Here is a 17,930-nt window from a genome sequence, read left to right as displayed (position 1 = left end):
AGACTGGGTTTGTTTCAGAGAGTTTTAACAGCATAGTATGTTCTTTTGTGTTCCAGCAATTGTAAACAAAGGCAGACCAGCTAATGTCTGATTTTGCTTGGCCTGCCAGCTGATTCATTTTGTTGTCTTTGATCGCTTCCTGTGCAGTGGGGGAAGGGGCTGCACACGTCAGGAAGTGACGCAGAACAGCTTGAGCTTTGTACAGTATGCTTGTCTGCTGCTGTAGGAACGCAGACTCAGGAACTTGTTTTCCTTCAATTTACTCAGGCTAAAGGCTGAATATGTACATCAGGCAGCAGTGTCCCCTGTGGATAGATATGTGAAACCTAGTTTAAGAGCTTTTCAAAGCCTTCTGCTTGGGTTAATGGGTGAAATGTGCTGCTGTCATTTTAAATGTAGTTCAGCAGTAGCCTTTTTGTTTTCCAATATATTTTCTTTTACTAATCAATGCAAAGAGATAATTAAAGTGAGTTACAAGGGTTGACTGAATTAGGTTGGCCATTTATAAATCTTGTGGAAGCTATATCTAATTAAGCTTGTATGAATTTGCAATTCTGCCAGTGCGCATATACAATAACTGTTAATATCATAAACCATATGGCTGCCTTGTGGTCATGTGACTTTTGGGTTTCTGGATAATACCTGTAACTAGAACTTTAAACTTGGGACACTGTATTCTGTGATTCCCTTGGCCATGTTCGATCGTGGATATCGTACCATTATTTTTCAAAGCTACATCTGCCACAGTGTCAAAGTGTATTTGCAGGGTTATATAAACACATGCTAAACGTGTTGGTAACCATGATATTTCTTCTGCCATGACTTTTTAGGTTTATAAAGACAGTACACTTTAAATTATTGTCTGAATGATAGGTACACAATTGTATTATTTGATTTTCTTTAAGTGCCACTACCTGTGTTAATATAACCGTTTTACTGCCACAATGTGTTAACCTCTGGCTATATGAAAGCTACAGACCATAAAAACTTTTTCATATAAGGTTTTTTTTTTTAATTTTTTATTTTTTGTGCTGCAACAGTTATTCAAAGTATTCGAATACCCTATTTTAAAATAAATAAATAAAAAATGTTGGAAAATGTTCTGAATAGAGTATTTGTTATATATTCAAGATGGCGCATGCTGCACGTACAGGTTCAGCTGAAGGCAGCAGAATCAGAAATAAAACCTCAAAGACGTGGGATTACTTTACAAACCCCTTGAATGAAAGGGTGTCCTGCAAAATATGCAAGAAAGAATTATTTTTTGGCATTATATTTGATGTGCTGTCTTCACAACACATGAAAATGAAAAAATTACTGTACATGTGCTGTCGTCCAAGTCATGCACATATATTGAAGGTATTTTAAGAAAATATAGAATGCATTAGAATCAGCAATAAACCTAAAATGTCTAACTTTGTTTGCATGTTCCCTCTGCTTGAAAGAATGTTTGTTTAATATTTTCAAATAAACCACTCATCTCTTTAGTTTAAATAGGGTGGGTGAAGCAGGCGCCAGGTGATTCTGCCTCAGTGCTGGTCATGAACTTTGCAGTTTTGAACTCGTCGTATAATTGAATACTAATCAGTAAAGCACAACCTCTCTGCATTATTTAGAAGTATAAATACTCCGGTAAGCAAATAAAAATCATAATACTCATACTGTGGCGTTTTTTGTTTTATTAAAAAATTCTCAAACGTTTTTAAATTGGTAACAATGTAGGCCTAATCAAAGTATTAATTGAGTCAAAAATATGTTTATATATAAGATTCAATATTCATAGCCACAGCTGTATACAGTAGCACAAGGATTACATTATGTAACACAATTTTTGTTCCTGGGTAGTAAGTGTTATTTCCTAATTGCTTATGCCTCAAAAGTATAGAAAATGGCTGTTATTCCCCACAAACTTTGCTTTTGTGACCAGGGCAGTGATATTTTGAAATTTACCTATTTCCAATGAGAAAACGGGCGAATTTGTGTCTTTTCGTTCACATAAAGTCAGAAAAAAACAACATATGAATCCAAATTAACATGTATTTATACTAAAGTAATACAAAAATGACTACAAAAGATTTAGAAGTGAGTAGTTTTTCGAGATTTACGATTATACTGTAAATCACTTTCACGAATCAGCCCCCAAATGTAGTCTCCCATCATGTTCTCGTTATACTGTCCTTGGTAGCGACGTTCAAAGTCCAGTATATCCTGGTGGAAGCGCTCGCCTTGCTCCTTCAAGTACGCTCCCATGTTCTCCGTGAATTTATCAAGATGAGCATCAAGGATATGGACTTTGAGGGACATCCTACAGCCCATTGTGCCGTAGTTCTTCACCAGAGTCTCAACCAGCTCCACATAGTTTTCGGCCTTGTGATTGCCCAGGAAGCCCCGAACCACTGCGACAAAGCTGTTCCAAGCCGCTTTCTCCTTACTAGTGAGCTTCTTGGGGAATTCATTGCACTCCAGGATCTTCTTTATCTGTGGTCCGACGAAGACACCGGCTTTGACCTTTGCCTCAGACAGCTTAGGGAAGAAGTCTTGAAGGTACTTGAAGGCTGCCGACTCCTTATCTAGAGCTCTGACAAATTGTTTCATAAGGCCCAATTTGATGTGCAGTGGTGGCATCAGCACCTTCCGGGGGTCCACCAGTGGCTCCCACTTGACGTTGTTCCTCCCCACAGAGAACTCGGTCCGCTGTGGCCAGTCCCGCCTGTGGCAGTGCGCCTTGGTGTCCCTGCTGTCCCAAAGGCAAAGATAGCAGGGAAACTTGGTAAAACCGCCTTGGAGACCCATCAGGAATGCCACCATTTTGAAGTCTCCTATGACCTTGATGCCATCTCAGAAAAATGCAGATATGTATCCACTTAGGCAGCTGGAACTAAACTGAACTGTTATTTATACTATTACTACTATTTATATTACTGGAAAGTTCTAGAAGTTACTCCAAGTTTACTCAGCACTGAATCTATCTGGAATGTTCTGGAAAATAGGTAAATTTCAAAATATCACTGTCCTGGTCACAGAAGCAAAGTTTGTGGGGAATAATAGCCATTTTGTATACTTTTGAGGCATAAGCAATTAGGAAATAACACTTACTACCCAGGAACCAAAAAAAAAAAAAAAAATTATTACACAGTGTTATCAGTGCACTGTCAGTTCCATGGTTGCAAAATGTAATTTAATATTAAGAATGGATTGTAGAGGGGGGGGGGGGGGGGGCTCTTAAAATATCTCATTAGTTAAAGCTTTGTAAATAAGACCCTCTGTGATGCTAGGTAAGCAGCTTTCATCTCCTTTTGCTTTAGTGCCAACAGCTGGTAAACTTGGACAAAGTTGAATTTTACAAGAAATATGATACAACTCATTTGTTTTGTGTACAGTAGTTGATTCTTATTGCATTTGTAACTGGTAGCAAGATAAGATGTTTTCTTGAAAAAATCGTTTTTAAAAAGACATTTGCTGTTATATTAAGCTTCCTAGAAATGTTTTCAGAGCATTGTGAAGGATTTTTTTTCCCCCCAAATGTGCCCCCTAAAGGAGGCCTCTAAACTAAGAGGGGGGGACAGGTCCAAAACAGGAACTATAGTGGATTTTGTTTCTCACTGCATTTAAAGGAACATACAACTTTTCCAGTTTGTTTTAAATTAAAAAATCTCTGGAATCCTGGCAGATCATCTTGCAAAAGAAATGTGTCTGTGTGTTCCCTAATAACTACAGTACAAATGCTGAATATAAGCAGACTGGATATAGAATTAGGATGGAAACCAATAGGCCTACATTTTTGTGTTAAATTGAGTCTGAATGTAGAACACTGTGGCATTAAAATGGCTGATAGTCGTTCAGGGCTTCTGAAAGTGTTTCAGTGTACTGTAGTAGTCTATTTCTGTAAACACACCCAGATGGGCAGTCCTAGTTAGTGTGGAGGCCTCAGCCCTGCTACAGAATCAAGTATTGTAATAAAAATTGCTTTATTACAATGCTAAAATGAAAACAAGCAGCATTCTGGTAGTCTGTACCACTGGCTTTTTTTTTTAAAAAAAATGAAATGCTTATTACACATTTAGTTTTCAATGTTATATGTGATAAGCCTATGTACAATAAGGCTACATCTGTTGGTGCTGGGACAAACATGGAATTTTCAGATAAGAAAATGTAGAAAAGTGGGCTTTGTACAATGGCGGGGGTGGGGGCGGGGGCGGGGGGGGGGGGGGGATTATTTACTCAGTTTTATTACATTCCACATAACACAAACTAAGATTAAAAAAAAAAAAAAAAAAAAGTTTATCAATCACTATACAAGACATTTCTTTTGCAAGTTGAGCCTGTGTTGGGAAGACATGAGGCATTTTGGTATCATATGGCAGACCAGAAAAATATCCCGATTTGACTCTCTTCTCAAATCTGAAGCAGCACCGACAACTTTATGTAATGATCACCGTTTGGCAGCTTGTGTTGTGTGTATCCTAATCTGGACTCTTTTAAGATGCTGAAGTTTTTTGACAGCCAGAAGTAAATAGGAGACCAAGAACGGCTGAGTTGACCTGAGCTATTTTTACACTTACTACAGAAATTAAAAACTGGCAAATCATTGCAAAGCAAAACATGTGATACGTATTTCTCTTCCTACTGTATATAAAGTTTATCTATATTGAAACTTCTGACTTTTGGTTTTATCTGTAGAGAATGAAGTTCTTGCTGCTGCAGCAGAAGTACTTGGAGTATTTGGAAGATGGGAAGGTACTCGAGGCTCTACAGGTTCTACGAGGTGAACTGACACCACTGAAATACAACACGGACCGCATCCATCTCCTCAGCGGGTACTGTCTATTTTATTTTTTATTTTAACCAGGTTTCAAACCTGACATTAATTTCCTTAGAATTTGTCTGTTGAATGCCAAAAATCAGTGTGCTTTTCTAGGCATTAAAAAATAAACTGCGTAGAAATATCTGCATACCAGAAATTAACAAATTAAGTTTACCAAAAGCTTTGTAATATCTTTATTGGTCATTGAAGAGCTTCCTGATATTTCTGTGAGTCTGAATTGCAAATGCAGTGTTATGGGCTGTGGCCCCCTTTTTTTTTTTTTTTTTTTTTTTTTAAAAGATCAAGCTTGATCTTTTAAAAGGAGCGTCATGATCCACCATTAGGGCTGTGTGAATGTGATTCCCATTTGAGACACTTTCTTTTATTTTATAAAAATATACAGTGTCTACAGCAACTATTCAGGTAGTGCCACGTTTCTTATGTTTTGTAATCTTCGATATTGAGTTTGAATGTTGCAAAGACAAAGCTGCTTATTTGTATTTAGTATATGTTCAGGCAACTTGTAAATAAAATTCAAGCACTTTTTTTCCACCTACAATAATTGTTTTAAACGATGATTTTATGCCAGACGTTCTCAAACAGTTATTCAGGCAATGTCAAAATAATTAATCGGGTTAATTAGGGCTTCTGATTTTATGTGTTTTACACTGTCCTTTTCTACTCTCCTTTAAAAATTTAGTTGATATGTGTTAAGCCATAGTGTATCTCAGTCACAACTGAGAAGTGTTAATAGTAAAACTGATTTAATTTACTTATTTTTTTTTCTGTGAAACTACTAAACAGGCTTTTAAATAAATAGTAAGTCTTACTTTTTCATGTCAAAGCAGAAGCAACTCATCTTTATTAATGTACAGTTACACAATGATTGTAATAGTGTGTCCAGCATCAAATACTTTATTATAGCTTTAATAAAGATTAGTCACATGTTGCGATCTTGTACGTTCTGCATGTAAATGAAAAATGAAGGCTTGGACAATTTTTAAAACTCCATTTAGTTTCACAGAAGAAAACAAAATACGTAAATGTAATCAGTTTTCTCAGTTGTGATTGAGATACACAAATGACTTAACAGCTATCAATTGATTTCTTAGAGTATAAAAATGTATTTGAAAAATGTAATTTTGAATTGTCTGTGTGCAAGTAGTAACCTTATCCAATGAAGGTTACAGCAAAAGAGAAATAGGAAAAAAAAATGAAAATAGCACACTAGACAGTGCACTCTATAGTACAGAAATTAAAAAAAAAAACAAGATAGTGAGCAACTTGAAAGGCAGAGGGAGGAAAAGAATCACCACAGAGCGACAAGTCTGTGCCCTTGTTGCCAAGGTCAGAGGAAACAGAAAAGTGCTTCAAATATTGTGCAGGTGCTAGTTGAAGAATATGGTGTTAAGGTGTGAGCACAAACTGTAAGAATTAAAATAAGAGAAGGGATTCAATGGTCATGTTGCTGGAAAGAAGCCCTTCATCACTGCAGTCAACAAGAAAAGATCAGCTTTAACCCAAAAAATACTTATAGAAGCTTTTTCCAAATGTCCAAATGTTTGACTCGGATGGGAGTGTGGTGTGTGGAGAAAGCAATCAGAATAATTTAAAGAGGAGTGTCTGCAGCTCACCATGAAACAAGGGGGTGTATGGCAGCTTCAGGTGTTGCTGAATGTGCAGTACTAGAAGGCATCATGAATAGAGACATGTACATGAATATTCTACTTGGGAATCTGAAGAAGTTGGCTAGGAATTTAATTGTAAAAAAGCTTCTGCTGGTGCACTGGAGAATGACTGATTCATGTCAGAACCAATAACTGTCTAGTTTGCATAAAAGCAATGATAAACTCTTTCTTATTCCCGTGCTTTGACAGACCTACAGCAGATAATACTTTTACAACAATCTAAAACTATATAATAATAAACAGTAATTTTAAAAGGAAAATCATGTTTTATAAATCATAAGATTAACAGCAAAATGAAAGTAGGGAGAGTAAAAATAATAAAGAACACAGCAGAAAATACAGTACTGCAAATCAACAGCAAATAGCCCAGCAAGTGGTCTGACCTTGTGTTACGGCTGATGGAAAACCACGTAGCATTTTAAAGCCAGTTCATACTAGGCTACAGTCTGTTAAAAAAATCTGTAAAGATATTATTTATACAGTTCTACAAGATGTTGAAAAAATTGTGACAACCAAAAGCAAGAAACATACTGGTGTCTTGCTCACAGAAAAAAAAAATGATGATTGGAAAGACATTTAAATTGGAAAGACAAATGCAGAAGATGGCGAAGAGACTTTGAAGTTGCAGAATGACAAACCAACAAGATTTTACTGTACAGATGCTAAACTGGACAGTGCCTTTATTAAAGGAGCTTCAGGTTTGTGTTTTTATCGTGACTTCTAAAGACTGCAGTTTGAATATAGCTAAGTAAATGTGTAGTTTACAGCAGCTTCTGTTGCATGCAGATTAACATTTAGTGAATATACAAAGCTAGAAGTTGGCTTTCTAATAAACTTGAATAATTAATCCGTACCAATAAAAAAAGTCTAGTGCTTGCAAGAAATACCGTGGGACATGCGCTTCAATACAAAGATAGCTAATCGTATGCTTTTATGTCAGCCAGCTCTGTGATTCCCAACTGGGGGAAGGTAATGGTTAAAGATGTTAATGTGTGAATGGGACTTTGAAGAAGGAATCCGGGCAACAGGGGGAACGGGGAATGTTAGTCTTTCTCAATATAAGAAAGCCTATCACCCCTGACTCAAAAAAAAAACAACAAAAAAAACACTGCATTTCTATAGATTTTGCATTAGTCTACCTGTAATTGTCAAACTCACACACACCTGTGCGTTACCATTCACTACAACGTTATATTATTGTATTTCATTTATTGCTGGGCTGAACACAGGATTTTCATGTTCGGATATTCACTCATAATTTTAATGTTCGTTGGAATATTCATTCGTTTTTAAAAAAAGTAATAAAAGCCATTATATTGCTCTGAACGCAAGCAGGGAGCGTGGCTGTGGCCTTGTGCGTGCCTTTATTTTACAGCAAGACCTTACAGTATGTAACACATTAAAATAGAAAAATATCCCAAGAGTAATGGATAAGTCGTGTAGGACTTACTTTACTCCAGTGAATTAAACACAAAACAAAGGATGCCAAGTTAAACATTGTTTTGTTTATTCCCTAAATAAATAGTACATAAAGTGGATGCATTTTATTTATTTCTTTTTTTTTTCATTCCTTGCCATTGCTGTTTCTTCGCAGTAACCAGTGGCCATCAACAAGTTTTCATAAAGTAATAATGTGAGGCTTACTTGTGCCTTTTTGTAGCTGAAGAAGCAAACAAAAACTGAAATTTAACTTTAAACACTTCAAATAAAACAAACGTGGAAATGGCGTTGTAAAGTGAAGGGGAACAAACTCACCATTTTGGTTCTCGTTTATTATATTTTGCATAACAGAAAGTTGCAACTATATATATATATATATATATATATATATATATATATATATATATATATATATAGGGGTCTACCTAAATCGCGATTTCGCGGAAACTGAAATTGAGGGGTCACCGCAAAATGTACCTCTTAGGGGCCAATGCATACAAACAAGTACGGAGATGAAAGAAAAAAAAAAGAAACCTTGTTTAAATGAACTACCGCACACAGCAAGCGACACAAACTACGTATCTTCCTTGTGTAGATACCCCTTTTTGATTCCTTCGCCGTCCCTTGTGCATTGCACTTAAGCAAAAAACAAACAAACAAACAAATGTCTACAAGTAACATTTACAAAAAAATAATAATTCTCAAGCGGTTAACTTTCTTGTTTACTATTCAAATGACAAAGTATGAATCAGCCTATCAGTGCATCTTTACTGCTTTTATGTGACCTGTACTGTGCAGGAGGGGGTGGGACAAAGTTGATGCTGCATTGTTTTGATTTCGGTTGCTAAAATCTAGTTTTCAGCATTGGAGGTAAAATAAAATAAATGGACAACAAAAAAAGCAAAGTATATTTCGGCTGATCGTTTCAAGATAGTTCCTAAAGAAACTGCACATACAGACTGAAGTAATTGTTTTGTATATCTTAGTGTCTGGAGAAAATACAATCGATCGCTATTTAGCTTTGGAATCACACATTAAACAAAAGGCTACTACAGAAGCTGCTGAACAGAATGTAAAATAAACAGCTTTCAGAAACCAAACTGGAAAGTCAGCACAGACAAAAATTATTCCTGTCTGCAAGTTAAATCAGTTCTAAAACGATCCAGCACAGCCACCTCGCTTCAACCTGCTGCTTACTTTTTCGCAGTTGGAATTTTAGACCCGAATAGCCACGTTCTCTATGTTTAGACTTGGTACTAATAAAATAAATTTTTGGGTAGGACAAATAATGACAACGAACGTGCTGCATACATTGCCTTTATTGAAGTATACCAGATGCCCTTGTTTAACCGAGTTTTTGGGATGTTTCTAATTGATTTCCACATCTGTATAATACGTAAATGTACCGCGATTTAAGTAGACCCCTATATAAAATATATACAGTCTATGTAAATCACTACACAACATTTTCAGGAAGTTGGGTATTTAAGTGAGGCATTTCAGAATTACGTGCTTGCTTTTTTTCTGGCTCGCTCTAAAGCAGCACAACGTGTTTTTGTTCCAGGTGGCTTTCCACAGAGAACTATGTGTGCATGCGCATAATCTGGTTTGTTTACTTTGTGCTGTCTAAAACGTTTAAATAGAAGCTCAAGAGCTGCTGTGTTGATCCTGATGTTGATTTAAAAGTGAGTTCCGATGTTTCTTAAGAAAAGTCCTTTTCTTCAATTAATAATAGGCTTATTATAATACATGCAGGGAATCATGTACCAAGCACAGAACAGACAGATTCAAAATTCTTACGACTTTACACGATGTTAAACAACCCTTAACACTGGGTGGTTCCCCTCCCCTGTCTCTGGCACTTAGCCAATGGTATAGGGATCTGTTACTGGGTGTTGATACGTTTACGTGCCCCCCACCCAGCTGAAGCCTGACACCTTGTCTGTGGGAACCTGACTGTATCGGTGTGATCATGTTTTTAACACCTATGCTCAAATCCACTCTATATAGGGGAAATAGCACATTGAAAACCAGGATCTTACACCCGAGTTCTAGGGTACTTTGAACTTTAAAGTAACCAGATCTTATCTTGTTTCCCCAGACAGACAGGGTGTTGGTGGTGTGTGAGATTACAGGGGGAGAGATAATTAGATTTATTCCTTTTTACTATAACACGAGAATTGTAAAATGGTTAAAAATGTCTGCACATGTTGTTGCATGGTGAGTGATATACTTAAGCATGGAGGAAAAGAAAGTTCCAGTTTCTCAATGCACACATACACAGAAATGAAAGTAATGTGTGTGTACCCCAATTGAAAAGATGTGAAAAGATGTGACTATGTGTCATGTGCTGAGGTACCATTTTTGTTAACCAGCTATTGTTATGTTTATTATCTTGAGTGTGTCAGTTTTTTTTCCAGCTGCCAGCAGTTGTTCGTTGGAGAAGGTGCAACTTCAGATGTTTAGGAGATTGTGTGTGTGTGTGTGTGTGTGTGTGTGTGTGTGTGTGTATATATATATATATATATATATATATATATATATATATATATATGTGTATGAGTTTGTGTGTGTGTGTGTATATGTATATATATATATATATATATATATATATATATATATATATATATATATATATATATATATATATATAATCTTGCATATCACACAGAGCTCTTTTTCATTTGTCATTTTTTGAAACTGTCGCGCAAATTCTGGTGTGACGGTAAATAAGTGCAAGGAATTTTTTTCATTTCTAGCGAATACGAACACCTGATTTTTGTATCCGAATACATGTCAAAAAATATTCTTTAGAATATTCTGATATTTGTCCCAGCACTAATTCATTTACCTTCATGAAAGTTTACCATGGTATTTTTGCACGATTATTTTGCATTTTTTCCATGCACTCTGTATTTGCCATGGGCTTTACAGTGCTTACCTATGCTTTACCATGCTCTTTGCTTTATCACACTTTGCTGTGCTTTTATTATGGAAAACTTTTATAAAGATAGTTTTATTTAAATGAAATGAAAAAATAAACAGAATTATATATAACACATGACTTCAAAAAACTATAATAAACATTTCAAAAGAAAATATTGTGTAAACAGCTGTAAACTGCTATATGTACATACAAAATTGTAAAAACAAAGTAATTTACAAAAATAACATAAGGCTCTTTTTTCCCCACATATATGTATATACAAAACATATATGTACATACAAAATTGTAAACAAAGTAATTTACAAAAATAACATAAGGCTCTTTTTTCCTCACCGCATATAACCATTTCAAAAAATGAAAAACTATAATAAAATAAACATTTGAAAATAAATTGTTGTGTAAACAGCTGTAAACTGGTATATGTACATACTAAATTGTAAAAACGAAGTAATTATTTACAAAACTAACATTAAAAAAAGAGAAATACTCAATTTCCATTATGTAACATGAATGTGCATTTAGGGAAACATACGTCGAAGTAGCCCCCATATTAGCACAATCCACACAGATGTAATGCTTATCAACGTGTCATGTGCATTTACCACATACTGTTCTTTCACACTGGGCACAGATATAAGAAGTTTTATTTTTATTGTATTTAGTTACCTGGCATTGTTTTCTGTTGCTTGTGTCACTTGGTGTGCACTGTATCCAGATTGAGCTGTGTTTCCCTGCCGCTTTGCAGTTTTCTGATTTGAAATGTTTCTGCCAAAGCTCCGTGGCTAGCATCAAGTTGAAATCTCTCCTACTGATATTTTCCCCAGTGCATTCCTTGCTGCCAGGTCCAGTACATTGTAAAATACAGCAACTGGACACCAGTGATTGCGCAGATGGTGGAAAAACTCTTCTCACATTGTTTACTGTTCCAACAAGGCTGTTTTTTTTTTTTTTTTTTTTCTTCAACTGTTTTGCTAATTACAGTGAAATAAAAAAAAATTGTCATTAGTAACATTCATCCCTTTTCCTATGTACGGTTACATCAGCCTAAGTACCACATTGTCACTCAGTCTCTGACTAGCTGGGCGAGTTTCATCTTTGCACAGGTAGAGGTAGGGTCCGCTGCCAGCCAAAATTTGACAGGTTTGTTTGACATGTATTTTGTCCAGCTACACCATGCTTTGATTGGAAACAGCTTCTTGTCCATGTAATGTTTTATGTTCAGCTTGAAGCAGGCCATGCTGTTTTCAGTTAAGTCGTTTTAACCTTCTTCTTCTTCTTCTTCTTCTTCTTCTTCTTCTTCTTGACTTACAGTTGTTACAAGATATCACATTATTTTTACATACAATTACCCATTTATACAGTTGGGGTTTTTACTGGAGTAATCTAGGTAAAGTACCTTGCTAAAGGGTACAGCAGCAGTGTCCCCACCGGGGATTGAACCCACAACCCTCCGGTCAAGAGTCCAAAGCCCTAACCACTACTCCACACTGCTGATGCCAAGGCAAATATCTGTAGTTGCTCTCAAATCAAAACACAAAAATCAAGAGTTTCAAAAAAATTAATGTAATAGTAATATTGTAAGACAGCAGACTATATATGATCACGTAGACAGCCAGACGGCAGTTCTCCAAGGAATTAATAGGATTACAATAGATATTTGGTTAACACATATCTAGACTTCAAGAGCAATATTCTATTCAGATATATACTGCTGTAAACTCAGTGGAGGTAGAGATAACAAACTAGCTTGTATACATATAAAAAATAGCGTATTGTAGGTATTGTTAACAATAAAAGCATGTATTGTAATAAGCCGTCAAAATGACTGCTTTTGTCAGTTCTAAGTAGAAGTGCTTGACTTATTTTTCCGATGCTGAAAAAAAAATGTACTGTATTCAAGCCCCAAAAACACACAAAAGTATATTACTTAAATCATATAATAAAGTACTGTACTGTTCAGAAAATCATAGTATTTCTGATGAACACCGCCCTCAGTGCAGCATAACTGTACTTTGACTTCTGAAAAGCTCGAGAGTAAGTAAAAACAAGTAGCTTTCGAGTTAAGGGGAATGAAAGCAATGAATTTCTTGAATAACAAGTTTACTGCACTGTGTTTTCTTTTTCTTTTTAAACAGCTGAAGAAGGGCTTTTGCCTGAAACGTCCTGAAAATAAATGTTTTTATTTTTTTTAAAAAACCTTTTTCTTTCATATATATATATATATATATATATATATATATATATATATATATATATATATATATATGTAAGTTAGTTATGTGTGCAAAAGTATATATGTTCAATGAATGTGTCATTCATATCAACTACATTTTTTTTCACATAAAAAAAAAAAAAAATGTATTAAGTTTGCAATATAAACCATGTGAGGGAATCAAACCCAAGACATGGGTCCAATGCAGCTTGCAATGCAGACACCCTAGCGTTCGCGCCACAAAGTTTGTACTTCCATGTCACAACATTTGCAAGTAGTATAGCAGTAAAGTTAGTTTTTAACAAGTAACGTGACAAACAAGAGTTTTAAAATAATGTATACCGTAAAACTTTAAATAAATGCCCCAGCGTTTATTTACAATATTTGCCAGTAGCCCCGGTGCCTATTTGAGACATGGTGTTTATTAGAGACATGGTGTTTATTATGTAAGATCACTAACATCTGCAAATACTTCAGATGCAATTATGAAAAAGCTGCCTGCACACAACCTTAGAAATGACATAAGTAAATTACAACATTCCATTACAACATATTGTAATAATAATAAAAACAGTAAGATCCACTACAGACAGCCCTGTAAATATCGGAACACACTCGTGTATTAAGGTAGGCTTGCAGCACAATAAAGAAACAAACATGGTTTTAAAATTAATAAAAGCAATAAGTATCATCTTTATTAACACGTATTATATTGTTCACCCTCAAAACATGTACATTGGTAAGCATGGACAATCGATGAAAAATTAACCAGCAACGAATCTTCATTGCAAAACAATCTCATGAAATACTGTGTTAGTACGAAAAATAAGTTCATACTGCTGGCCCACAACACACTCAAAAATGCTTCAAACTGTTTAAAGATTAACAATAAAATCAAATACAAGTACCAGTTTTATCACAAAATCAAAGCAAAAGTGACTAATTTGTTTTTATAACGTGTACATTGATAAATAAGAATGCTGGAAAAGGAGCAAAATATGAATATTCATTGCAAGACTCAAATGCACTAAATACTGTTAATACAAAAAACAACAACAAATACAATAAGGCAACCCTGTTAATATCAGAGAACAAGTTTGTATTTTACTTACTTTCAGCACTCTCAAAAAAGCTTCACAACTGGTTTTAAAATTAATTACGTCATTAAAAAAAACCTGATACATGTACCTTTTTAAAATAAATTCAATTCAGTTTTCTTATCGTTCATCCTGAGCCTCGGGGTCTGTTCATCGCTGTTGAAAAACAAATTGGTAAGCTCGCTGTACAGCCTATTGACTGAAATATTCAGTATGACACGCATTATATTCATAACCCGCCGTTTAAAAGAGACATGGCATCTATTTACCATATTTCCCAGCAGCCCCGCTGCTTAGAGACCCAGCGAGTATTGGAGACCGGCGATTATTTAAAGTTTTACGGTATGTGTTATCCTGATTGTATTGAAAGCTTTCATCTGATTTTGCAAACTATCATAATAAGCTTGATCTGTTCATTTAGTATATTGTAACGTTTTCATGTTTATGAAGTAGTACTCAGGGAGACGGTGTTGAATTCTCAAAATGTTTGTTTTATTTGAAACTACAGAGAATTCCTGTCGGGGGCCGGAATTCACGGCACCAAAATAATAACCCTGTGTTTTAGTCTTGGCACTTTCACTGCATATTCTCTCCGGTCACAGCTCACACGCTCGCTCGGTCGCACCTACAGTTAATCATTCAAGTTCAGCACTGGACTGTCTCCAGTCCCCAGGGTCATGCGACCCCTTATTATATAACCTCCCATCATTTCCTGCCGCTGTCAGGCTCATCAACCAGTCACATCCATGCTCTTCAACCCCCGAAAACAACACACATTCTCCACACTTTTTTATTTTCTACATTTCACATAAGAGTGTTGGGAACTACAAATTAAAAGTGAAATGGTGCTTTTGGCCGATTTTACTTTTACTGCGCCAATACCCTGAAAACACGTAAACTGTATAGAGAGTTTGGCAGTTCTTGCGCTTCGCTTATAACTACCATTCCTCTCAATTGTAAACTTTTGTGTGAAGTGCCTTGAACCTTGCGGCATGAAAGGCGCTCTATAAATAAAGATTATTATCTTGATTACAACTGAGAAACGTATTGGTAGTACAATTGATTTCGTTTACAGGGTTTGCTGTGTGCAGAATGTAGAAACTGCATGCAAACAAAGTTGCAACATTTTAAGTGTTTAATCCTTTGTTAGTTATAATGAAAAAAAAAATTATGCTGGACACACTATTACAATTACTAAAGACATTAAAATGTTACGCTTTTGTTTTCTCGTTCTTTATTCTGCTTTTAAATGAGAAAGTAAGGACTTGGATCCCATTTAGTTCCACAGCAAAACCCTGTAAATTAAACTGATTTTACTATTTGTGACAGGATGGCTGAGTGGTAACTCGCAGAGCAGGAAATACAGACATAGTACTGCGGGTGAAGCGCTGAGTGCGTATTTATTAAATAAAAGTAACAAAACAGAAACCAAATAAACAAAATAATCAAATATTGTGCTGGTCCAAATCTAGCACGAGTAGCAGTTGTTTTAAATCTCCTTTGTTCGCTCTTGCTCTTTCTCCCTTCCACCCTCACCGACTGAGAGGTTCTTGCCTCTCTTATGCAGCTGTGCCTGAGCTTGATTGCTTGTCAACTTATATAATAAATAACATGTTGGTAGTTAGGGTTGCTTACAAAATGTAGGTAAACTGGCAAATTAAGGCAAATTAACACGCTGCAAGTTCAGTCTCCCATATTTAGACCAAGACAGCAAACAGATCGCAGGGACATCGTCGAAACAGCCAAAACAAAACCTACACCCGTCCGTCTATAGTTTGGGCCAAAACAACCAACTGTGTCTACTAATACTAATAGTTTAAGTGCAGCTGATTTAAAGCAGTCAGAAAAAACTGGATTTCAAAGCTGCAACATTTTTATGTTATCGCACTGTGACAGTATCGACAGGCAAATAGCTGGTTTTGGCTGCCTGTAGGGGTAAATAAATGGATTCCACTGCTTTAAATGATAGAACATATTAATCTGAGTCAATTAAATTTTAAAAGCTACAGTTTGTATAACACTTACAATTAAATAACATATCTGTATTGAGATTAAATATGTATTAAACTTTGATTTGCTAATGTATTTATAAGGTGATATTTCAAACGTGCACAAACCAGTTGTTGACAACTACAGCACAGTATGGTCAGCTTCCATAGTAACATGATCTTCAGCTTGTGACACCTGCTGGTGAACAGATTTATTTGTTAGAATGTTTGATAGGTGAAATGTTAGCCGTATCAGTCTCTTCTACTTTCACCTGAAGAGACCTCTGAGGTCTTGAAAGCTTGTGATTTATTGTTTAGTTAGTTCAATAAAAGGTATCACCTCTCCTTCAGTTAGTTATTAATTCTTGAAATTCCAGTTTCTGTCATGCAAAACACCTAATGGCTGGTTAAACAAATCACACATCTCAACAACCTCAGTTGTGCTACAAATTCTGCCAGAAGGTTGTGCGTCACTGTGGTTGGAACATGCAGTGCCCACGGTATACTGTCTGAATTCCACTTTAATTGCATTGATGTTCCTCTTTTGTGCAGGTATTTAATGTGTAGCCATGCTGAGGATCTACGTGCAAAGGCAGAATGGGAAGGAAAAGGGACAGCTTCGCGGTCTAAACTTCTCGACAAATTACAGAGTGAGTTTACTGTGTTTCTTTTTATTTATAGGAAAATCTTACTGCCACGTTGGTACATAAACACAAACTTAAAATCTAAAATTAAGCATCAGAGGATTTGAAGATGTTATGAGTCAAGACCTTAAAAGACTTTTCTGTCATTGCAAAATTCTGTCATTAATTAAATTATAGGAATTAAATTATAGCTATGTCGAGATATTTCTTATGACAGGCTGCATTTTATAATTCAGTAATTAAGCAATCCACTATTTTTTTTTTCTTTTCTCTCTAAAGCTTACTTGCCTCCATCAGTTATGCTGCCTCCTCGCCGTTTACAGACACTGCTGCGTCAGGCAGTGGAACTGCAGCGGGATCGGTGCCTCTACCATAATACCAAACTTGATGGTAGTCTGGATTCAGTCTCGCTGCTCATAGACCATGTTTGCAGTAGGTGAGGCATGAGTCAACTCTGAATTTTCTGGCTTTACAATTAAGAGTTGCAGGAAAGTCAGTTTTGTTCACTTGTTTTCCTTTTGAAAGAAAATCACTTTTCCCTAATGCATCTTCTCTTTTTGGCTTATTTTGTTCTTGTCAAACTACCAGTAGTGACACCTATTAGGAGAGATGAGATGCTTAATGTATGAGTTCTAGCTCAATGTATGTTTGTTGAACTAGATAATTCAAATTCTACCCCTCCCAAGTTTAAATGTCTTTAGAAAAACTTTGGAACAGGTTGAAATAAGTAGAGGTAATTAATGTACTAGTGTTGGAACAATAATCGATAATTGATTTTTGCATCGATCTGTTTTACTGAGTTTACATTTTTTATCGATAATCATTATTCAGTCGCATCGGGCAGTGTATTATGCATTGCAATGCGATTTTACAGGAGCAGCTTGTGAAGTTTAAGCATGTTTAAAATTTTGCAATGCAGTTCCCTCGCATCAGCTAGTGTATTATACCCACTTTTTCAAAGTTAGCAACCAATATATATTCATTCTTGCCTCATCTGATGAACTCCACACAAAGTGAACTCCCGGTCTCCATGTTTGTTCAGGAGGAACAAACTGATCTCTTACCCAGATCTATTGTGCAGCACCCTGAGATACCTTGGTGTGAAGGGTG

General features: G+C 35.8%; 1 protein-coding gene across 1 annotated transcript in view; it reads left to right on the top strand.

Moving 5' to 3' along the window:
* Nucleotides 1–17,930, top strand: part of wdr26a (WD repeat domain 26a) — a 108,194-nt gene that overhangs the window by 28,323 nt on the left and 61,941 nt on the right. Inside the window, exons 4-6 of the mRNA XM_034017007.3 lie at nucleotides 4,681–4,817; nucleotides 16,729–16,826; nucleotides 17,100–17,256. Of these exons, the coding sequence (XP_033872898.1) occupies nucleotides 4,681–4,817; nucleotides 16,729–16,826; nucleotides 17,100–17,256 (392 nt within the window). The remainder of the gene's footprint in view (nucleotides 1–4,680; nucleotides 4,818–16,728; nucleotides 16,827–17,099; nucleotides 17,257–17,930) is intronic.

The sequence above is a fragment of the Acipenser ruthenus genome, chromosome 6 (genome assembly GCF_902713425.1).
Source record: "Acipenser ruthenus chromosome 6, fAciRut3.2 maternal haplotype, whole genome shotgun sequence".
Taxonomy (NCBI): Eukaryota; Metazoa; Chordata; class Actinopteri; order Acipenseriformes; family Acipenseridae; genus Acipenser; species Acipenser ruthenus.
Note: the sequence above shows the minus strand (reverse complement) of the source record. Positions and strands in the feature narration are given on the sequence as shown.